A 13,577-nucleotide genomic window follows, 5' to 3' on the forward strand; every position below is an offset into this window, starting at 1 on the left:
TTTAGGAAAGATTCATTTCTCTCTTATAAATAGAGCCGAAGTGGTCATTTATTTAGTGTGCACCAAAAATATAGTCTTGCCTAGATAGAGAGAGTGATTGGGAATCTCTATCATGCAAAGAATTCTTTAGTATGCTATTTTACTCTTTCTATCTCTTGATTATCTGATTGCTCATATCTTTGTTAATCATTTTTATGCCGGTTAACTTCATGTTTATTATTATTCCGCACATACTTGTTCGATGGGTTCCAACATTGGTATATCTTTGAACCATGCTTTCATTTTATGAATTTGATCTCATAGGAAAGTCTGTTAATGAAGAAGATATATAGGATCAGAATATCTTCATATGTGACATTAGTACAGGAGTGTATTTTTTTTCCGCACATATCTCTATCAAATCAAGTGTTTTCACTTGATTTATGTGCTACTTGCACTATCATATGCACGCTTATTCACATGTATATTAGTCTTATTGTAATCTGAAATATATCTACCTTAGTCTACAAGGGTCAATTTCCTCTTTTCCTTGAACAACACCAATCAGTCCCACAATCTCTCCTTCAAGATTAAAGCATTATAACGAGAATAGATTGATATCATGTGATGAAACCTCATATCATGGTAATCAATATAAACAAATTAACTAATAATTTTTGCAAATATGATGCCCACCTTAAAGCCATGAATTGTTTTTGATGCAAAGACATAGAGCATAAAATACATACAAATGAGGTTATTTTTAGATTAAACATCAATATACAATTACAAAATCATAACACGTTTGTTTTTAGAATAAACAAGAACCTCATATACAACACTATACGCTTGAGAATCATAAATGTACGTATAGCCTTATTTTGTATGATGGTTATTTACTCTTGATTTGCACCAATGCATTCGATTCTGATTCGAATGACTGATCTTGATTTGCACCAATGCATTCGATTCTGATTCGAATGACTGATCTAGTCATCCGATATATCAGTATCAGATGACTAACTGCTCGAATCAATCAGTCATCCGATACTATCATCTGATATGAGTATCGGATGACTGGAGCATTAGTTGTATTCGAGTACAGCTCCCGTGTGGTTGAACCCACATGAGATCTGTACTGCTTTCACATTCTCACCAAAGTCAACAAACGTTGGTTCAACGTAGTCTACATCATCTCCTAGGCCCTACACACACAAGTTTTGAGTGAAAGTTATAATTATTGTAAAAAAAGTTAGGATTTAATTTGGAAAGCTTCATTTTTCTTGACTTTCTGTATTAAGTCGTTCTTTGTGCATCAAGTCAAAAAGATACTGATAATATAGATATTTAAATGGGAACAAACCAACTGTCCACCAGAAGAATGCTCGGCTTCAAAAAATGTCCCCATGGCCCCACCCCAACCCCAAGTATAAACATTTCCATCTGCATTACACCAAAATTAGCAGTAAGATTATATAATTTAGAGTAAATTACACGAATGGTCCCTATAGTTTAGGGTAATTTGCGCGTTTGGTCCCTAACTTATTTTTTTAACTCGGAAGGTCCTTACTGTCTGTTTTTGTTACACGCTTGGTCCTGTCTTACCTAAAAAAACTATTTTGCCCTTGATTTTTTAAAATATTTAAATAAACACACCCCAACCCCAACCCCCATCACCTTACCTTACCTTACCTATCCTACCATTTTTTCCTATTTAAATAATAGTTTTTTTAGGTAAGATAGGGACCAATCGCGTAACAAAAACAAAATGTAGGGACCAAACGTGTAACCAAAACAAACAGTAGAGACTTTCCGAGTTAAAAAAATAAGTTAGGGACCAAGCGCGCAAATTACCCCAAACCATAGCGACCATTCGTGTAATTTACTCTATAATTTACTTTCAATCTTTTTCTTTTCAAAAAATCCACCAATTCATAGCTATAATTAGGTAGGTTTTTCAAATTACAATATCATAGTAGGAAGAAATGAAATTTGGATGTTATAAATTATAAACAAAATAAATAAAACTAGAGTAAATTACACAAATGGTCCCTATGATTTGGGGTAATTTGCACGTTTGGTCCCTAACTTATTTTTTTAACTCGGAAGGTCCCTAATGTTTGTTTTTGTTACGCGCTTGGTCCCTGTCTTACCTTAAAGGACTATTATGCCCTTATTTAAATAAATTAAATAGTCTTTTTAGGTAAGATAACGTGAGGTGGGGGTGGGGTTAGGGTGTGTTTATTTAAATAAGTTAAAAAATCAAGGGCAAAATAGTCTTTTTAGGTAAGACAGGGACCAAATGCGCAACAAAAACAAACAGTAAGGACCTTCCGAGTTAAAAAAAAAATAAGTTAGGGACCAAATGCGCAAATTACCCCAAACCATAGGGACCATTCGTGTAATTTACTCATAAAACTACTTTTAAAATAACTTAACATAAAAGTATTTACCAGAAATAGCTGCTGTATGCTTCCATCCACATGACACCTACCAATCAAAACGTGTTAAGGGTATTTACGTCTTTTTCACACATCATAGTTGAAGAAGGAAACTCACCTTGGAAACAGAATGTTTCAAGAATGGACCTTGAACTCTTTCGGGCACATGAACAGTATGTGTATCACTGAGACAAGAAAATGTAATAATTATTATTACATGAGGGCATATTAGTAAATAAACATCTTGGATAAAGTATTGAAGACATGCATACCCAGTACCCAAACAACCATTGTCATTCGAGCCCCATGTATACAGTTCTCCTCCACCTTTGTAGATAAAAAGGTCATGAAACACATTCAAGGTTAGAAATTAGAAAGAAATAAGGATTGAAAATAAGTAAATTACACGAATGGTCCCTATGGTTTGGGGTAATTTGCGTGTTTGGTCCCTAACTTATTTTTTTAACTCAGAAGGTCCCTACTGTTTGTTTTTGTTACGCGTTTGGTCCCTATCTTACCTAAAAAGACTATTATTTAAATAGGGAAAAATGGTGGGATAGGTAAGATAAGGTGAGGAGGTGGGGTGGGGTTGGGGGTGTGTTCATTTTAATAAATTAAAAAATCAAGGACAAAATAGTCTTTTTAATTACTTGTGATGACACATGTGTGATGAGCACCACATGCAACCTCTTGAGAAAATGGTAATTCCTTTATTTGAGAAGGAGTTGAAACAGTGCTTCCTTCTCTTGACACCTACATAAAGTTTCATAGTTTGTGATTTTAGTATGTGAAAAAGACGTAAATGCCCTCGAAAAAAGTGGAACAAGGACTCACCAATTTTTGTACTGCTTTTTCCCCAAAAACAAATACGGAACCGTTTTCTGGGATTTAAAAAACTGAAGGTTATAAGTTGTAACATGAAAATTGTAACATTGACTTTAAATAGATTAAAGTAACACATTAAAAAAATAAATAAATAAATAAAAAGGTATACCATCAATGCATGCTGAATGTAGCATCCCAGCAGCAACACTTTTAATCTGCATTTTATGCAAATTTAAATGACCCTTTTCTCCTTGTGCTTTTTGCTTTAGAATAAAGGGTTAATCTCAAAAAAGACCTTATATTTTTTGTTTTTTTCAGATTAAACCTCAAATTTATTTTTTGCTTGAAAAAGACCTTGTATTTTTTTCATTTTTTCCGAAAAAGCCCTCAACTTTGTATTTTTTTTTCCGAAAAAAAACCCTCAACCTTCTAAATGCTTCCAAATAAACCCTCAGCTCTTTTAGTTTTTCTCGAAAAAACCCTCACATTTTACAATTTGTTTTTGGTAAAAAATGATTAAAAAGGCCAGATCGGAAAAATGAAAAAATATAAGGTCTTTTTCAGGAAAAAAAATAAATTTGAGGTTTAATCCGGAAAAAACACAAAATATAAGGTCTTTTTTGAGATTAACCCTAGAAGAAATAAGGTAAATGTTTCTCAAAGAAAACAGAAGGAATACTTAGTATAAACTTAATTACAATTCCACATTTTTCCAAGAACATTTTGTCTCTTACTAAAAATTTATTTTTGTGATTAAATGGGTGTGATTCAAAAGATGTTGTATAAAAATATCTACTGAAACTTTACACATGAAACTATATTTTTTATTAATTTATCTTAAGGTAATCTTTTGAGATGTTTTGACAAAATTACTTTAGATCAATGTATCAAACTTTAAAACAATAAAAAGAATCCTAATCTTTTATACTCTGAGAACAACACCTTTTTTTTTAAAAAGTGAATGAAAAATGTTATAAGCATTACCTTGACTCCTTCAAGTTCCTTAATGAGCCTTGGTGTATATTCACTGAAGAATATGAAGAGGGACAAAGTCAAACAAGGGGCAAAATAGTCATTTTACACTTAATGTCAATTTTTAAAACAAACCTTGTAGAACTCAAAAAGCCCAAGAGGCTCGATTTGTGTCCATGACCAAGCCTTCCGGATTCTCCACCTCCCCAACTTAACACATCACCTGTTTCTGAAACACATGTTAACAAATATCAGAATAAAAAAATATACAAAAGATCATATTAAAAAAAGGGGACAAATTTATTTATGTATATATTTTTTGTAACCTGTAACAGCAATAGAGTGATCAGAACCCAAAGCAGCCATCTTTATGGGGACTCCATTCAGGAATTCCACTTTACTTGGGAATGGAATCAGCTTTCCTGCCTCTACAAAGTTAAATATTTGAATTCAGCCTAAAGAATGAAAGAAAATGACTAAATTTCATAAAAGAGTAAGCATCTGTGTAAAAGAGGATTAACAAAGATTCTTCTTAATTCTTCTCTATCAGAATTTTGATACATGTGGTAATTTTTAGCAAAGAAAATTAATGAAAGAGCTACAGATACTGAAAGAAAGCATCTTACTCTTTCCAAGTCCAAGTTGACCACTGGAATTCTTGCCCCACATATAAAGTTCTCCACTTTCTGCAATTCAGAAGCATGATTAAGCAATAGAGAGAAAAAAGGAGTGCATAAAGATAGAATCTTTAAAGAACACAACATAACATGAGGGCCCTTTGAAGTTTCATATTTATATACTGAATTTGATGTTAAAAACCTGTAATAGCTGAAGAGTGATAATATCCAGCTGAAATTTTCACAATATTGTTGGGAAGTCCAGAAACTTCTAGTGGATCCTGCAATCACAAGACAATCAATGTCACATAAAGAGAATGATGAGAAAGGTGCATGGGAACACTTAAAAGATAAGCCCTTGATAGGGAATAAAAGTTATTTATGAAATTTTATCCACATAACACAGACTACAAAGATATATCAGTTTGAGGAAAAAGGAAAAAGAAATCAGTTTCTGCATTATCATTTGCATAAAAAGCTTCTTGCATCATGCATACTCTCAAGATAGAACTTTTTTCTTAGTCTTTTTACTTGAAATTCGAGTGGGAAATTGCAAGAAGTATGAGATATCTTACAATTGTGTAGCCTTTATCATCTGACACACCCAGTTGTCCATGGTCATTGAGTCCAGAAGCATATACATTACCAGTATCTGTGGAAAATGGACTCATTCAGCAGGTTTATAACTCAATGAAGGGAATATATATATACAGTTAAATGCAAGAAATAGCAATGTAGTTTCATTGATTTGTTTATTATAGTATCATATTTTCATTTCTTCATGTTACAGAATTATACTTCAAAAAATCTACCCAATTATAGGAACTTCATTCAAATACAAAGCAATTTCCATTGCTACAATTGGGTAAAATTTTCAATTACAATGCCTTGAAAAAGTAAAATTATAAGTAGAATGATGTAAGAGACATAAATGGAATAAGTAAGATGCTACAATACACAAATAAATGAAATTGCATTGATTTTTCATGACTTTAGCCCTATAATGACTTAATGCAGTATCAAATCCATGTTTTTAAAGCCAAAAGCAAAAAATAAGCTTGTAAATTGTCATACTAATAAGATACTTTGAGATCACAATCAGAGGTCACCCTGATCTTGCACTAAATTACTGATGTGAAAAAACTTTGGCAATGGATATACATGAGTAAATCCTTCAGTACCCTATCTGTAAGGAAGCGTTTTGCAAACTTTTGGTACTTTTGGGTCAAACGTCTCAAAAATTCCACTGTATGTTGTATTGATCATATACTAAGCACAACGTTCATAGAAGCAGCAATTAAGCATGAGCAACTATACCTGTTAAGAACAGGGTGTGAGCTCCACCACACGCAATCTCTCGGAGACTTCCATCTCCAAAAGCCGAACAAACAGCAGGCCTCCATTTCGATTCCAAGCTACCCAAACCCAATCTCCCATAATCGCCATTTCCCCAAACAGCCACAAATCTCTGGTTCTTGGCACTGTCACTGTGGTTGACCAATTCCTGTTCCTCACACGTCAAAACCCTCATAAACCTCCGTTGACAAAACCCTATACTCAATTTCCAGTTCGCTGAAGCTGATCTGGAAATTCTCGACGCAAAACGTGTGGCGATCGACATAATGAACCAACAACAACTCGATTTGCGATCATAACACAATCTATGGATTATATACGGGTTGAATTTCGTTGAGAATTTGAGGGAAATGGCAAAGAGGAGGTGGTTGCCGTCGAACACAGGAGAATGTCGTGGAGTGTGTAGTTGCCGTTTGTGGTAGAAGGAATCGTCATTTTATATGTTTGGGAGAACTGGTTTTTTCCTAAATTACCCTTCAAATTAACAAAAATATTTATTTCAATTTTTTTTTGTCAAAACTTAATATGTTTGGTTAAATAAATTAATTAATAAGTATTTCATTATTAATTGAAGAAAAAAGTATGTTTTGACCTCAAAAACATATATTAAGGCTATTTTGACCGAAGGTGGATAAATTTGAAAGTATATTGCTCCTCTTTGATGGTTTTACAGTTTATGGCCTATTTGAAATCTTTTACAAATAGTAATGATCTACTTTAATGTTTATGGAGGGTCGTACCAATGAGGAGGGCGTTTGGATGATGGCCTAGGGCTTCCAAATTTCTACAGGCCCATTCTATATATGTAATTATGTTAGCATAAAGCAAAACGGATATATCACGTATAACGTTTGAACAGAAAAAGGAAAGAAAATTAAATCAAAACAAAATCAGACTAAAAGGTGCGATTTTTCTAGGATAATCTCATATTGAGCCTCTTACCACCATCAATCGAATCACTCTATGAATCGGTTCTGATTTTTTTTCAAATGAAACAAAAACCGATTTATAACAGTTTGATTCTGATTTTTCACTTGGCATTTTGATTTTCGATTAAATTGTTGTCTTACGATTTTTTATTTCAATATTTGTTAATAAATTGATTTTGATAATATGATTTCATGCACTCTTCAAAAAGATTGATCATGTATTTGTTTTATTGTATTCATATTAATTTGATTTTCAGACAGTCTCATTGATTTTTGATTTTTGATTACTTATTCGTGTAAATTGTAAGATTTTGTTACAAATAGTAATGATCTACTATAACCGTAAATTATAAGATTTTGTGATAAAAAGTTAGTTTATGTGTTTTCTTGTTGATTTTCTATATACAACTTGAAACTTCAACATTACAAGTTATGGAATCCTTGTTGTTGGAGTCATAATAACGATTCAAAAAATATTTATCCTTGTTAAACGATTCAATATTACAAGTTTCATAGCTAGGTGTTTTCATTTTCTTTATTTTTTCTCATTGACATTGTTTTATAATTTTAAAATAATAAAATATTGCCTAGAAAACATTTATTTGGCAGTGAAAAAAGAAAAAGAAAACAAAATACCAAAAAACTAATACTATTACAAAATGATAGCAGAAAGAAGTTTTTCAAAGTTGAAGTTATTAAAAAACTATTTGAGATCATCATTGTCTTAAGAAAGATTGAATAGTTTGGTCTATTATTCATGGAGAAAGATATATTGTACAATATTTATAATATTTTTTTCTTAGGTTGTTTGGCTCCTAGAGCATGATGGTTTTTTGCTTTCCATAGATGGAGGAGTCTATTAACTTCTTACTATAATATCTTTGCTAATTAATAAAAAATTTCAAGGATGTTGATTTTTTTATTGTTAAGTGTTTTTTTTTTGTGTCTGACCTTCAAGTTGGCTAAGATTAGCTAAGATTAGCTAAGATTTGAGGGTTAAAAAAAATAATAATAAATCTAACAATAAAAAAAATGCATGTCTGAAAATTTTATTAATTAAAAAAGATATTACATTAAGAAACTAATGGACTCCCCCATCTATGTAAAGCAAAAAAGTCATCACACATGCTCTAGGAGCAAAACAATCTAAGAAAAAATATTATATTTACGAGTTCTTTTAGATACAAAATCATTAATACTACTATCAATATCAACGTTGTACGATATATTTTTCTCCATGAATAATAGACCAAACTATTCAATCTTTCTTAAGACATTATCTTGTGTTTATAGCCACTTTGAAATCTTTTAAACATACTGATGGTCTTATTGAATATTATCCTTAAACGAATGAAACTTTATATTAATTTAATACATTATAAATCTTTTAATTTGTATACCACCAAAGAAGATAATGAGAGTTGTTAACAAATCATGTCTTCTCCACACATGAGATTGAGAGTGAGTGGTTTATTTGATTAAGTTGTTTAAGGGTAAAGTTTGATAGATAGCTTTTTTTCTATATTTGATAGACAGTTTTTTTCTATATTTAGATTAAATGATTATTTTGCCCTTATATTACAACAAGCAATTTCTATATATTCATTAAATTTAATGATATTTATCGGTTACAACAAATCATTTCTAAAATTCATTAAATTTAATGATACTTATCAATTATGACTTGATAGGGGTTGCGTGGACGAAATAAGAAGGGCAGAGAAGTAATGGTTGGTGTCTTGATACATTAAGCCAAGTTATTTTGGCTTAACCCATTAAGTTATTTGTACAGATTAAATAAAAAAACATATATATACAAGTCGAGACAACACTATTTACCAATTTATCAAACATTTATTATTATTCTACCCAATTTATATCCAAATCTTTAAGTCTCTCAAGCCATTTTTGTGTGTCTTGTGAAACATCATGTTTAGATGATGACTTGTCACCATCATTCACAATGCTTCTCATTCTGTTAGGATGCCTCACTTTAAGTGAGAGAAGACGCGATACTTCATGTAGGCCTCCCCATTTCTCCAATGCACGTGCTATGTCATACCGACCTAATAAATAACACACAATCAAGAGGGCATTTATGTCTTTTACACAAACAAGACAATCTGTATCCCACCTTTTTCAATGGTCCCCACTCACAAGTCACATTAGTATGGAACAAGTTTTGGTGATGAGTGTATGACAAGGGCATTTACGTCTTTTGCACAGATAAGAGATCGAGATTCGAGAGTGCGTCATTCTTCCACCTATTTGGTTAGGACAAAATCCGCAACTATTGTCCCATTGACATCGGTTTCGTGTCTGTGCAAAAAGACGTAAATGCCCTCGGCATCCTCATTTATGAAAATAGATGGAAATTAAGTTCATTTACCTCCACGCTCAAATGATTTTCTACTAGGCATAAATGTTGGATCCATCCCCCAACTCTTTTGGAAACGACTAATCTGTGAGAAGAAAAACAATTTCAATGATTTTAAATACAAGAAAATGATTTTCAGTGATTTTAGTGCATTATAGCTGTGTATTTGAAGTATATTGTACTCCTATCTTTTTAGTGCATTATAGCAGTGTATTTGGAGTATGTTGTACACAAACTGACCTCTTCTTTTAAATTCTCAAGTTGATCCCAATACCCTTTTGGTTTAGGATCCTTGTAAGCAAGTGAAAGATTCATCAACGAAGCAAATTTTCTAAATCCACCCCTTCGAGAAATAGCTTTTTCCATATCAAACCTTCCATGTTTCCTAAGTTGACTTCTCATTGGCATAAACCCTTCTTGTCCATGTTCTGAAATAAATTTCAGAAGCTCGGATTTTAATACTTCTATATCTTTATGCAACCCAACAACTCGGTTTCTTTGTCTAGATGGATTTTTATCATTTCGTTTTGATGGATGCTCATTTGAAACAAGATCATTTGTATGCATCACAATGGATCTAATCGAGTTTTCTGTTTGCTTTTTCTCAATGTAATCGCGTATTGCACATAAGTTTGATGGAAGATCTTCATATATGACCTAATTTTGTCACATGAAATTAGAATTTATAAATGATATGGAAAAAAAAAAATGCATGTGCTAAATTTAAGGAACTACAATCAAAGATTCAATGAAGAGGACAAGATTTATAAGGCTATTTTTGATGATGATGAGGATGATGAGGGCATTTATGTCTTTTATACACAAATGAGATACTCGGTGCCAGTATCAGCCCAATGCATGCCAAACATAGTACAAACTAGCATACCTCTTCCATAATGGCCTCTGAAAGCAGGGATCCTTGATGCATCTTTGACTCCACACTGTATTTCAATAGTGTGTGGTGATTCCCAAGTTGCTCTAATAACCACCTTCCTTTGAAAGAATCAAAATCACCTTCAACTTGCTCAAATGTTATCTCTTGCTCCAAATGTTCACATAAATCGAGGACAACACGTGCGTGAAGCACCATGTAAAGCAACCCCTTGCATCCTTCCTAGATAAAGAAACAACAGACAAGAAGGGCGTTTATGTCTTTTACACAAATAGTAAGATTGAAAGCGAGTACCTATCCCTACTTGTTTTTTTTGTACCATTAACATTAGTCTCCGGTCTTAGTTCCAGTCCAATGCATGTCAAACACAGTACAACATGTTTTGCCATGTCAGATGAATGGAAAATTAAAAATTACCTGAAGAATCCGAACTTTGTTGTTCTCTCGTGCTAAAATCTTGCTAATAGCTAAATTTGGAACTATCCTGCAAATCAATTTTTCCCACAAACATAGCATTTTGAGAAATGACAACCATATAACAACTTTTGGTGCACGTATTTCTATAAAAGCTAGTCTACCATACATCTTCTAGAACGATATGAGAAGGGTATTTACGTCTTTTACACATACAAAAGATCGAGAGCAGGTCCATGTCCCACCTTTTTAGGTAGAACAAAAAAAACTGAAACTTTTTGTCTCATTGACATCGGTCTAAGTCCAATACATACCAAACACAAAGCAAACATTTTCCAAATAATGAGGATGAGAAGGGTATTTACGTCTTTTACACATACAAGAGATCAAGAGTAAGTCCATGTCCCACCTTTTTAGGTAGAACAAAAAAACTGAAACTTTGTTTCATTGACATCGGTCTCAGTCCAATACACACCAAACACAAAGCATATACATCTTCCAATCTCATGAGAAGGATATTTACGTCTTTTACACATACAAGAGATCGAGAGCAAGTCCATGTACCACCTTTTTGGGTGGAACAAAAAAATTTGAAACTTTTTGTCCCATTGGCATCAGTCTCACTCTCGGTCCAATACACACCAAACACAGCACAACGTGTGAGATTATGTTACTTACTCAGGAAGAGTCTCATAAGAAGTCAAAACATTCCACACTTCACGAACAGGAGCTTTCACAGTTATGCTTGCAACAACACACCGATGAACACCTCCATCTTCCTTCAAATACAAAGATGATGTTAAACAAGCTTTCTAGGGTTATTTTTGATGTTGAGGATAAGATGGGGCATTCTTGTCTTTTACACAAACACGAGATCAAGAGCAAGTCCACATCTCACCTTTTAAGAAATAAGAATAGTTTATAGAAAGTAAATTACCAAAAGGCCATCGAATCTTCGAAGATGAATTTCATCAACTTTGCAAGGGCTATTAATATCACAAGTTTTACCAAACACTCCCCAATTATTGTTTACTTCAGCATTAGGTTTTGACAAGGGACTAAAACTAGAACTTGGATCATTTTCCTTCACATCTACAGTAGGGGTATTTTTGTCAATTGTGCCATCAATATCTATGGTGGTAGAACTAGAACTAGAACCCGAATGAAATTTTGTAGTTATATTCTCGTTTCCTTCAAAATTTCTCTCTGATCTTCGTGCTAAAGCTTGAAGATTCACAGGGAGATCAGATCGAATAATTCTCTCCATGAATATTGCTGGAAGATTGAAGTTTGGGATTACATTAACTTCATAAGATAGGATTGCATTTGAAGACCTGTAGAAGATAGAATTGCTCTTGATTATATCTTTTTAAGTAAATAATGTTGTAGATTGTAGAAGTAGAAGTAGAAGTAAAAGTAAAAGAAAAAGAAAACTCCATATTATTGAAGACATGTTTCTACCTTTTCCCAGGTTTTATACACCATTTGCCTTCGAATTTCTTGAAATCTCCATCAACCATAGAGAAGTGGAGTTCATGACCATTTGCCTGAACTATGACAAATTTTTAGAATTAAAAACTGAATCTAAAACTATAAATATCATTAAATAATAAGAAGATAAATAGATACTTACTGAGTTAGGAAATTCTTGGAGATCTAAAACTACACGAGCTTCAATATGCCAATACAGTGCCCTCTGCAACCCTCTCTGCTCCAACCATATCCTTCCTGGATGCATACATGGAATCCTTGCGCTAACAGAAACAAAATCATGTACTTATTAAACAGTAGCAACATGATACTACAATTATCAGGATATAAATGCAAAACGAACACCAAGAATTTCAATAGAAGTTTACAGGAATCATTGTCATCGAGCTGATGAATTTTGAAGAATGAAACTTACACAGATAATTTCAAATTTTAATGCCAGCAACGAAAAAAGCAATACGATACCTAAATATTAGATTGGGGATGAAATCAGCAAGCCTTTCATAATCCGTAAGAGCATTCCACACCGAATCAACATCAGCATCTACCTGAACCTCTGATTTAACACGACGTTCCCTCCACGATATTACTTCTACTTCACATTTAACTTTTCTTATTCTTCCTCCTTCTTCATACAACACCACTTCCTCAGCATTTATCCCACCATTAATAGTCCCATTCATAGCATTCTTGCAAACCGATCTGGTAGAATTACGACCACCTAAGGAATTTAGATTCGCATTTAAGAATTTGAAGGAATGTGCAGTCGTTGTTGATGTTTTTGACCAACCAATATGGCTGCCCCAACAGACTTTCCGGCGGGTTTTGCCGGATGAAAGGTGCCGTAGCTTGATGGAACTTGAACCACCGCCGCCGCGGATATGTGTTGAAAGATGGTGGTGGCTAGCGTACAGAGCCTGCTTGGAGACGATCATTTCGAGTGAGTGTGTGTTTCAGTGTGAATTTGTGAATGTGTGACAGAGATGATGAAGAAAGAGAAAATGAGCGGGCGAAAGCTTCCGGAGGCTATTTCTTTTGTGGATAACAATTTACCATTAGGCCCTTGTACTTTTACTCATCGTCCATCGTCAGTTTAAGGTCTTTCAGTATTGTAAAATTTCTAATGATTTTTGTTTCAAATTGTATTTAATCAGATATTATCCAAGTAAGAATTCGGTTTTAGACTATTTAGTTTTTTTTTAAATAATCCTCAAACTTTTTATATTTGTTATGGTTGGATATTGATATTTTTTGTTAACTTCTTATAACGTATTATCATCCTCT

General features: G+C 33.1%; 2 protein-coding genes across 3 annotated transcripts; both read right to left on the bottom strand.

Annotated features, from left to right (window-relative positions):
* Positions 1-721: 721 nt before the first annotated feature.
* RUG1 (Regulator of chromosome condensation (RCC1) family protein) lies at positions 722-6,610 on the bottom strand. The gene is made up of 15 exons (XM_079079445.1): positions 6,152-6,610; positions 5,410-5,486; positions 5,037-5,115; positions 4,844-4,903; positions 4,544-4,645; positions 4,353-4,446; positions 4,230-4,272; positions 3,415-3,460; positions 3,255-3,301; positions 3,071-3,173; positions 2,693-2,747; positions 2,539-2,605; positions 2,433-2,469; positions 1,343-1,422; positions 722-1,184 (listed from the first exon to the last, which is right to left on the bottom strand). Exons 1-15 carry the CDS (start codon positions 6,453-6,455, stop codon positions 1,065-1,067), a joined length of 1,314 nt encoding a protein of 437 aa, XP_078935571.1. The 5' UTR covers positions 6,456-6,610; the 3' UTR covers positions 722-1,064.
* A 2,230-nt stretch (positions 6,611-8,840) lies between these two features.
* LOC145160312 (polyketide cyclase/dehydrase/lipid transporter) lies at positions 8,841-13,308 on the bottom strand. Of its 2 annotated transcripts, none has more exons than XM_079079456.1 (10): positions 12,759-13,308; positions 12,436-12,556; positions 12,264-12,349; positions 11,740-12,136; positions 11,481-11,581; positions 10,806-10,872; positions 10,383-10,610; positions 9,737-10,153; positions 9,509-9,581; positions 8,841-9,185 (listed from the first exon to the last, which is right to left on the bottom strand). In XM_079079456.1, exons 1-10 carry the CDS (start codon positions 13,226-13,228, stop codon positions 8,980-8,982), a joined length of 2,166 nt encoding a protein of 721 aa, XP_078935582.1. In that variant the 5' UTR covers positions 13,229-13,308; the 3' UTR covers positions 8,841-8,979. The 2 variants fall into 2 exon arrangements, with proteins under 2 accessions (XP_078935582.1, XP_078935589.1); XM_079079463.1 differs by lacking the exon at positions 8,841-9,185 and adding an exon at positions 9,192-9,438.
* Between the last annotated feature and the right edge of the window lie 269 nt (positions 13,309-13,577).

Source organism: Lactuca virosa, chromosome 1, assembly GCF_052849685.1.
Source record: "Lactuca virosa cultivar CGN04683 chromosome 1, Lactuca_virosa_CGN04683_v6, whole genome shotgun sequence".
NCBI classification, from domain to species: Eukaryota; Viridiplantae; Streptophyta; class Magnoliopsida; order Asterales; family Asteraceae; genus Lactuca; species Lactuca virosa.

What these genes read in the sequence shown, in the direction of transcription:
- RUG1 (XM_079079445.1), bottom strand. Translation starts at nt 6,455, where the DNA reads ATGTCGATCGCCACACGTTTTGCGTCGAGAATTTCCAGATCAGCTTCA. An exon ending in GGCTTTTTGAGTTCTACAAG is followed by an intron (nt 4,273 to 4,352) that starts GTTTGTTTTAAA and finishes CATATTCTTCAG; the next exon opens with TGAATATACACCAAGGCTCA. An exon ending in ATTCTTCTGGTGGACAGTTG is followed by an intron (nt 1,185 to 1,342) that starts GTTTGTTCCCAT and finishes TTGTGTGTGTAG; the next exon opens with GGCCTAGGAGATGATGTAGA.
- LOC145160312 (XM_079079456.1), bottom strand. Translation starts at nt 13,228, where the DNA reads ATGATCGTCTCCAAGCAGGCTCTGTACGCTAGCCACCACCATCTTTCA. An exon ending in ACAAAGTTCGGATTCTTCAG is followed by an intron (nt 10,611 to 10,805) that starts GTAATTTTTAAT and finishes TTCTTTATCTAG; the next exon opens with GAAGGATGCAAGGGGTTGCT. An exon ending in CAGAGGCCATTATGGAAGAG is followed by an intron (nt 10,154 to 10,382) that starts GTATGCTAGTTT and finishes TGACAAAATTAG; the next exon opens with GTCATATATGAAGATCTTCC.